Source organism: Alligator sinensis, unplaced genomic scaffold (assembly GCF_000455745.1).
Source record: "Alligator sinensis unplaced genomic scaffold, ASM45574v1 scaffold138_1, whole genome shotgun sequence".
In the NCBI taxonomy this organism is placed as follows: domain Eukaryota; kingdom Metazoa; phylum Chordata; order Crocodylia; family Alligatoridae; genus Alligator; species Alligator sinensis.
The window spans coordinates 638,091-648,018 of NW_005841862.1; the positions used below are offsets into that span (position 1 = coordinate 638,091).

Consider the following 9,928-nt stretch of genomic DNA (forward strand, 5'->3'; position numbering starts at 1 on the left):
CCCCCCCCCCCCTTTGCCCAGTATCAACCCCTTAGCCACAGGCACCGACTCTTATTTTTGCGGGGGGGCACTAAGATGATAGACATGGACATTTTTACGCATTTCAGGTGACGACCCTCTTCCCGAGGGGGACCAGGGCCTTCAGGCCCCTGCATATTCAACGTCTATGCTTTGAGCTATCCAGTCCATCACTGGAAAAAATGACTACTCCCCTTCCGCTCTTTCAGTTTCCACAGGCTTTGGCCCACTTAATACCAATGGGCTCATCTCCATTTCACCCAGCATGAGCAACCCATGCAGAGCCAGCTTTGGTGTTGCCTTAAAGAAAAGAGTCAACAGGCCGTCTTTGCCAAGCATCCCCATCATCAATCACGAGAGCAGCTTCCTGCGCCACTCTTCAGGTGAGATTTGCTTTGTCTGTGGGGAACAGGGGATAGACCAGATGCAGCTCCGAGCACAAGTCCAGGGTGCCTTGGTCCATGGATGCCAGTGATCCCTGGTTCAAATTCTGCTCTCATTTGCACTGGTATAAATTCATAGTAAGCATAGAGAAGTTGTTCCAGACTGAGTGACACTGAAATGAGCCTTCGTATAGCTCAGGGAAAGTCTGCCTGAATAAGGAGTGAGTAGAACTCCAGGTTTGGGTGCTTCATTCATTTTGAATGTCTCATTTTTTTTGCTGCTGTTGTTGCAACTTCATCTCCCTTTTAGGATGTTATTTGCACGTTCAGAAAAGCTTTTATGTGTGCATATCCTGTAAAGTTACACGAGCTCCAATGCAGCCAATCTGGATTTCCTTATTTACATATGTGATCAGGCTAAGTTACCTCCTCCTCTCCCCAGAAGGTCCCGGTGTTGTTGCATGACTTTTCAACGATTATCCTTATTGTCTTCCTGTATAGAACAGCAGAAATAAGTTGTTTGCAGGTATGGCATTATACAATAATGCTATCACAGCCAGAGATAGATATAGACATCCAGCCTTTGGGATCAGATCTGGGACACACGAACTGGACACAGGCTATACTCACAGCCTATAGCTTAAATACAATGACAGATGTGGAAAGCTTCATGGGGATAGTCAAAATGTTTGTCCTCTGCAGTAAATTCACAAAGGACAAAGGGAAATAGCTAGTGACTCTGGTCCCTCTTGTTCTGAAAGCATCTGTTTTGTTTGAAGAGCTTATGATGGAATTTCATAAACTATTGCAAGATAAGAAGGGTTTGGCTGGGTCTGTATCCATATCCCATCAGAGATTCTTTTCCTTTTCTATTTAGGATGAGATTTACAAAAATGATCAGATTGACCACCTTTGAAAATCTCATCCTTAAATTTTGGTATTATATTTCTTCCATGCCATGTGGACACAATATAATTATATGTCCACTATTCATTGAAGTTTTATGTGATGAGTATAATCAGCCTATCTAGAACTCACAGAGCTTTATTTACAGTTTAGAAGACAAACATTTCTTACATCTAGATCTTTAGATGTGGATTTTTTTACCTCTAACACTCCTGATGGCACATGGGTTCCCTGACAAATTTGTTGTCTAGTATGTTTGCATTTGCCATTACTTCATCTTCTTACCTTCACTACCATAAGGGTTATACATTTTAAATTATCTGCAAAAGAAAGCTTAGCTTTTGCACAGCTTATAAACAAACCTATTTGATGATGAATATATTCTATCCCAGCACTCTTGACATGCACTGAATGTACAGCTCTCCAGAACAAAAATGTTTACAAGACTCATAAAACTATGAAAAACACAAATTTCTACATTCCCAGTGCCAAGGTAAAATGAGTTCCTGTGTGAATTGGCAGACTTTCCACTTAAGTGGTAAGAGTTTGAATGCTGGGAAAACTGAGCCAGATCCTCCACTGGAGCCAGTGAAGCTGCCCCAGTTTACAAGAGTTGAGGATGTTTTTTTCTCTTTTCTTGAGTTCATGTTGCGTTAACATTTGTGATGTGAAACTTCTGAAACTCATGAAAATGAGATTGCTGACATCTGACACAGACAAACAGCAACCGGAGTTAACCATTAGAGGGGGCAGAGTTAAAATCAGACTCCTTCAGGAACCTTGGCTGAAACCTTTGCTATAGAATGGGGACCAGCACCGCCATATTTATGTCAGCGTGTTTGATTTTGTACTTACAGCTAACTCTCTGCCAGCAAATATTCTGGGTTCTTCAGAGTGGGAGGAGGAGTCTGAAAGTGGGGATATGTCCGAAATGAGACCCTTCTCTCTCCCAGAGCAGGGGATGATGGATGCACTCAAGTGGCTCAGTAGCAATGACTGGTGAGGAAAATCTCTGCCCTTCCCTCCTCCTTGTATGCCCCTCAGCAGCTGTCTCCTCCAAAGCTGTGTTCAGAGCCTCCACAATACATTTCCTCTTCATTCGATATGAGGCAGTAAAAACCTCCCCAGCCATTATCCAAACTGGGTCTCCTACTCCTAGCTGTACTGCTGTGTTGGTGCAGAGCAGGTTGGCTTACCTTGTTTGGTGCTATCCTCTTTTGGATCTTTGTGTAGCCTCAAATGGTAGTTCCAGAGAAGAGGTAAAATCATGGAGCAATCAAAAGGTTCTCCATCTAGAAACCAGTGTTCCCCAGACATCACTTCCCTCTCATGATTCCCAGTCAAAGGAGGTGAACACTTCTTTAGTGGTCACAAAGATAGAAGCAGGTTTTGGCCCTAGCATGTGAAAGGCTTCAAGATGCTGGGGGAGGTAGAGTTTTGTCCATTGTTACCTTCCCTTCTGGTCTCACTGCTGCAAGTGTGGGTAAAAGCAGTGGGTTTCCTTCCCTTCTTTTGTGGTTGGAGGGCGGTGGTCATTTGGAAAACTGCAGCCTCCCATATCTCTCTAAATTACAGGTCTGTGCGCAGGGCCCAAGCCATCACTTGCATTGCTTGGGGTGAAGGGACTTCTTGAGTTTCAATGCAAGAGGGGAAACAGCGTGGAACTGTTCTTCTTGCAGCCTTTCTACATGATGGTTTGGGAGCATGGGATGAGGAGAGTACTTTTATTAGGGAGCCAGGATCTCCTGAATCACTTTCCCCCCACTTCCTGCTATTTAGGTAGACACAGAGCAGGGGGTGGAGAATTTCTATGAGCTCTGGAGGAGACTGGGCCTAATTATGATCCAAGTTTCATCAGAGTATATCCAAAGTGATTCCATTCACTTCCAGTACAGTTATTCTGGACCATAGTGTACTTTGCTGTATAAACACAGGTGTATGGTTTTACTTAAATATCTTCCCCTTCCTCCTCTGTTCCTCTGGTTTCCTCTCCACTATTGTAAGTATGAGCAGGACTAGCCCAGGTCTGCTGTTGAGGTCTGCTATTGTTTCCGAAGACTGTGTTTCTTGTTGCTTATCAAGAGGTGGCACTGTTAGCTCAGTGAGGGAGGTCAGGAAACAGATTAGCAACATCAATAGGGGTTATGAGAGAGAGAGGCAAATTATGTCTCCTGAGTCCAAATGGAGATGGAAAATCTGTAGATTTCTCAAGGCTGGAGTCTATCATGTGGAACGAGTGAATCAATCATACACCTTCCTCCAGGCCACGTCCCTGGGGAATTGCATGGAGTAGCTATTAAGGGTTAGAAAGTCATTTTTTTTTAAGTGAACATTTTGTTAATAGGCAGTTTTCTGGAAAATGTAGTGCATTTGCTTCTCCGGCCTCAATTGTTGAGCTTTGGAGTATGTTTCATTTTCCAGACTGAATTCCAGGTTGCATTTAGCACTGTGCTTAGCAAAATGCAACGCTGGACCAATGATATTTTCTTCTTTGTCTATCTTTTTCAGGCAGCTGAAAGAGAAAGGACTCTCTGGCATCCGCCGTCTGGCTACCTGCCATTCAGAAGTCCTCCTTAGTAGAATTCATGATGTTTCGTTGGCAGTTACCAGAGAAGTAAGATATGGGTGCTTCATGTTTATCCCTTGTACCTCCTCATGCAGCATAAAGAGTAGATATGCATGTTTATCCTTATCTCCACTTTTATCTCTCTATTTTAGTTCTGTCTCTATATGTCTGTTTCTGAAAGCTAGACTTATACATATGATAGCTGTCTCTATATGTAGTGAATCTATGCCTAGATGTAGTGTAAAAATGATGTTGTAGCTGTCATGGTCTAGAAATTGAGAGAGGCAAGGATTTCTTAGGGTGATATCTTTTATTGGATCAGCTATGTAGTTGGGATAAAATTAGATAAGCTTTCGAATGCATGATGTTCTCCCTCAGGTCTCAGTTTTCTAACTTGTTGCTACTGTAAATATAAACTTGAATAGTCCAATAAATCCTTGCCTCTTGTGTGCATCTTTCTGTGGCATGAGTGGGTGCCATGCATGTATCATCTCTGAGTTAGGGCAATGATTCTCAACCAGGGTGTGGTGGCACCCTGGGGTGCCTTGGGATCCTTTTACAGCTATTGCAGGGTGCTGTGCAATGTTAGCGCTGTTAGGTGTGCAGCCCTGTTTCACAAGATAAACGCAGAGATTTCAAATAGGAATCCATAGTGTCAAAAGCATTTTGACCTGTTGCGGTCTTTCTGAGTTTTTTTTGCAACAGAAGAATTGTTCTCTTATTTTTCACAGTCAAAAAATGAGTGAAAACTAAGAGCTGGCCTTTTCTGAGGTGGGCCCCAAGTCTAAGCAGGTTGACAACAGCTGATTTAGGGATTATCATTTTGCATTTTACAGACATGGAGACTGAGGCCTCTTGAAGGTGATTTACCAGATCCCAGTCTGGCTTGTTGTCAGTCAGGATGATGGGAGCCTTTGGCTCCCAGGCCTATGTGCAGCCTTGTGAGAGAGAGTCTCTCTGTCTCTCTCTCTCTGTCTCTCTCTGAGCTGCTGACATGGAAGACAGGTACCTATTTCTCGTGGGTCCTCCAGGGATCCAGGTTTTCCATTTGCCATGGAAAAATGGAGAAAAACATGGATTTTCCCCCTTTACTTGAGGAAAACACGGATTTTTCATTTTAACAGAGAAACCCACGTATTTTGCACTTTTGCAAGAAGCTGTCTGCAGTTTGGCAGAGTTCCAGGGGGCTGGGAGGGAGCAGGAGGAGGGCAGGCAGGCAGGGGGAACCATGTGCATGTATATGCCCAGGGCTGCCTGGCAGCCTGGAGGGCAGCTCCCGTAGATAGTGGGGGTGGGGATTGATGCCCCCATAGGGAGGGAGGAATTGGGTAGGGCTGGGGCTGAGGCTGCTGCCCAGCTGGGGGTGTCTGGATCTTGGGTCCAGGGCTGCAATGCGTGGCTGCAGGGCCCTTATAGAGAGTGGAATGGGGCCATGGGCGGCTTGTCCGGGGTGGGGACAGTGGGGCTGGCTCCCTGTCACTGTGCACACTCTCAGGGAGGCAGGAGGGACCTGTGCCCCCCAGATCTGTGTGCAGGGCAGGGGCAGCCTTAAAGCTGCGAGCTCTGCACTACCCTGGCAACGTGTCCCCTGCCCACATGGCAGCAGCGGGGGCAGCTGCACGGGGTTGTGCCCTTCACTGCTGCTGCACAGGCAGGGGACACATCACCAGGGCAGCGCAGAGCTCACAATGGCAAGGAGATGCCCGCACGACCCCACTGTTCCCTGCAGAGCTGGGTTGCACTCGCCAGGCTGCAGAGGCCCCAGGGGAGGGCAGCAGGTTGGGAGCCCAAGCCCACAGCGGACAGCCATGTTTGCCCCCACCCCACACACACATCTGGGGGGCATGGGTCCAGGCTGCAGCAGCCGCTACCTCCTGCCAGGGGCAGAGTGCTACAGACCTGGGTCCCTGGCCCTATAGCCCTGGCAGTTGGGGGGATAGGGGGCTGTGGATGGGGGGGCGAGGGGCACCAGCAGGTGTAGGGGGGGAAGTGAGTGGCATGAGCAGGGCTGGGGGGCTGTGGCAGGATTTGAGTGACTCTGGTGATGTTAAGGCCTACAGAGCCTTTAGTTATCTAGTTTCAGACCTTCAGGATTCAGACCACCTCTTCCAACTTTGATATTCAGGATTGGGAGAGTAGAGGTGTTCACATTGTACTTTACAGCTGAGGGGCCTCTCTCATTCTTCCATTGATTTTACATTTAGGAAGGTGCCTCTGTCTCTCTTCCAGAAGATCAACTGCCAAGACATGGGTTTCTTTTGTTTTACTCCTGTTCCAGATGTTGCTTTTATGGTCCAGGTGTTACATTCTCTAGTCCTTTGTATTATACTTAAAAAAAATAAAATAAGGAATTAAGATGGACACTGGATCATCTTCTGCTAAAGGACAATGCTGACTTATCTTTCAAAAACAATCTTTTGGCTTCCAGTTGCTTGTCTGTTCTAGTCTTTGGGACCATGTTTTGTCAACAGAGCCCAATCCAAAGTAGTGTTGAGTGCGCTAAACTTCATGACTGGAGGTTAACTTCTACATTTCAAGGACAGGGGGATAATAAGGTGAAAAAATCTATGCTGCAAATGGTTAAGTCAGTTGGTGGTAGATGCATGGTTTGGGGGTCAAAGCCATTCCAAGTCCTTAGTTCCCTCCCAGCTCCAACCCATGCTGAACTCCCAGTGATTCAATGGGCATTAGGAGAGCTCAGCATCATGGAGGATCAGGCCCATGCGTACCATTATTTTCCAATGGTCTTTATGTATCTTAACTAATCCTCACAACCAGAGGCGGACAAAATGTTTTGGTGAATCATTTATTCTTAAGAAGATGCAGTTTGGGTTCAGTCAAACTTATTTTGCAAACTTATACAAATTCAGTAACTTGGTTTTGGCTAAAGAAAAGGGGGGAATGGGGACACATACAAAATGGGTTATTTCAATTTTTCTTAAAACAAGAAAAAAAAGATGTTATTTTTTGGACTTCCTGAAGGAATCAGTGTTACCCATCTCCCTTATCTCCAGTACAGCAGTGGTTAAGACACTCACTTTGAAAGGGAGATCAAAAGCTAAATTAGAGAAGTCAAGGGCTCAGTACTGCCTGAACTTGGTTGAGTGTTCTTTACCCCACAACAATCCTGTTGCATTGAGTGATTTGCCAAAGGCCACAGAGTTGGTGTCAGAGTCAGGGGTAGATCTGTGCTTCCTAGTGTTGACTCGGAACAGTAGATTATATATTTCCCTTTGAAATGGCATGTGGGTCTGCCTTTCCCGGGGCCCTCTGGATATGTCAAAATCAATCCCTTTTTCCCTAAAATGACTCTTGTGTCCTGTTCATGACTTTGCCTCCTACAGATTAGTAATCTCCGCTCAAAGGTGTCTCGCTTTGCTATCAGCACCCTTGGTGAGCTCTTTAGGACCATGAAGAAGCACATGGACCAGGAGGTGGAGGAGACAGCTCGGGTCCTGCTCCAGAAGACGGGGGATTCCAGCGAGTTCATTCAGAAAGTGGCTGATCAATCTCTTGGCCTCATGGTGGGGAATGTGACCCCCGCAAGAGCAATGGCTGCCCTTATGGCTAATGGAGTAAAGTAGGTGACTCTCCCAGTCCAATCTATGTTGCCACTAATTGCTTGCCTCCATCAGAAAGAGTGGTGGGGAATCCCTTGGGCTGGGTTCTTCTACAGCTCTTTGGAATTTCATCACCGACATCCCATTTACACTTAGCAGTGTTGATAGTACACTACACCAGGAAGACCTCTGTTTTATCAGAGTCCGTCAATGTTGTTCAAATAGTATGGCAGTGGGGATGTGATAGATTATTGGAAAGGACTATTTTATATTTTCTCTGGTCTCCGGGGAATGCAACCACAGCAATTCCTGCTTAACTTGCTTAGAATCCTAACCCCAGGGACACCGGGAGAAACTATGCATAATCAGAATTTCGATGATAAAAGCAACAGAGAGGGCAGTCTGGGCAGTTAGAGTATTTACAGGAGAAACTGCAGGGTCCTACCACACAAGTTTAGCTTCTGAGAGTAGGACAGCTCCATCATTACCTTTAAAACTTAAAAATGCACAGTTGAGCATTGCCAAAATATCAGTTTCATTACGAGGAGAGAGATTATGTGGGTCCTGAGATGCACATCATCCTGGGGAATTATATTTCTGGGGAGTCCAGTGAGTGATCCACTACATTGACACAACTGATGCCTGGTGCTTTCAAATGGTTGGTATCTATGCAAATAAATGACAGTTTAGAGACCATGGAGGCTGCGGTATATGCCCCATTCTGCAGCTGCTAAAACTTTAAAATACCTGACTGTTGCCAAATGGTCTTAGGTACCTCCAGGAAAAATACACTTGCTGCACAGTTGAATGTACCACAGCACTGTCCCTTGTTGTGTTGGCTCTCTGAACGTTCATTTGGTAGCTAGATAGGAAACAAATCAATGGGCTAAATCTGGGTACAGTACTAGTGCTCAGTGTTTGTATTACCAAAATTGCCAACTGGCATAAATTCCCTCTCCCTTCCCTCCTTCCCAGGGTTAGTAATTTAATCAAAGACCCTGCATATCAATGTGGCTTGTAGGGACTGAATTCTCCTCTTATCCTCTGTAATATATTGGCTTTGTGCATTAATGGATAATATTACCCAGGAGTGGCCTAATCCACAGACAGGAATAGGGGCCTATCACTACAGGAATTGTCTTTTGGCTCAAGAGAGAGAATTTTGGGCCCCACACTTCAAGAAAGATATGGACAGTTCAGAAAAAGTCCAGTTCAGATCAATGAAAATGATTAGGGGCTTGGAAGGCAATACTTGTGAGGAAAGGCTAAAAAAATTAAGGTTATTTAGTCTGGAGAAGAGAAGATTTAGGCGGGTGTTTGTTAACAGTCTTCAAATACTTGAAGAATGATTATAAAGAGGATGGAGATAGCCTTTCCTCTGTGGCTGTAGAGGACAGGACTAGGACAAATGGCTTCTAACTGCATTAGGGGAAATTTATGTTGGAGATCAAGAGGAACTTTCTGACCATGAGGGAGGTCAGGCATTGTAATAGTCTATCTAGGGTCACTGTAGAATCTCCATCCTTGGACGTTTTCAAAAGCAGGCTAGTCAGACACTAGCTAGGGTAGTTCAGTTAGGGATGACCCTGCCTTGAGCCAGGGGCTGGACTAGATGACCTTGTGAAGTCCTCTGCAGCCCTACATTCCTGTGATCTGATGGTTTGATGTCTTGCTTCCAGTCATCGTAACCCCCTCATTCGAAGGTGTACTGCCGAGCACTTACTAACCATTGTGGAACAGATTGGAGCGGAAAAACTTCTGTCGGGCACCCGAGACAGTACAGAGTTGCTGGTCCGGACACTGGTGAAGCTTGCCCAAGACAGCAATCAAGACACTCGGTAAGAACTGATGTCCCTTCCATCTCCTAGGAGCAGAAACGTTTTCTTCTGAGTGGCTGGCAAATGACAAACTATATCTAGTGCAGTGCAATGTAAGATAAGCTTAAAGAATACTTCTCGGAGTGTAATGTTGGCTAAAGAATGCTCAGTTTCTTCTGGGTTTTCTAGCAAAGGAGAGACATTTAAATACTTATACTGTATGAAGCATTCATTATTCTAATCAATTACGATTAGCTGCGTGCTCCTAGCAAACAATTTTCTTTGATGCCAACATGTGCACGCGACTTCCTTGACTCTTGTTGAATGTTGGGTAAAGCTGAAGCCCTGGCCACTGAAAGATCCCGGTGCTTTTATGGGAAGAATAAGATGGTTCTGGTCACATTCCAATAGCACTGAATCAATGTGTTCTTCCTTCCTGTAGTTTCAATTGGTTATGGTATTTGTCATGTTCTGTCCTAAACTATTGTTCTGGTCTGTGGCTGAACATATTCCATTTCAGTGATGAAAAAATTCCTATACAGTAATTTTGTTGGCTACAAATGTCCAACTCGGGATCCTTAAAATTCTAGTTTTTTAGGCGGATTGAAACACTGTAATCATAAACCTTGGGGCTGGTCCACACACACACACACACACACACACACACACACACACACA

The 9,928-nt window shown here is 45.2% G+C and overlaps 1 protein-coding gene across 1 annotated transcript in view; it reads left to right on the plus strand.

Moving 5' to 3' along the window:
* The window catches only part of TOGARAM2 (TOG array regulator of axonemal microtubules 2), a 40,536-nt gene that overhangs the window by 14,080 nt on the left and 16,528 nt on the right, over positions 1-9,928 (plus strand). Inside the window, 5 exon segments of the mRNA XM_025216435.1 lie at positions 228-401; positions 2,165-2,306; positions 3,816-3,921; positions 7,218-7,453; positions 9,113-9,271. Coding sequence (XP_025072220.1) covers positions 228-401; positions 2,165-2,306; positions 3,816-3,921; positions 7,218-7,453; positions 9,113-9,271 — 817 coding nt within the window.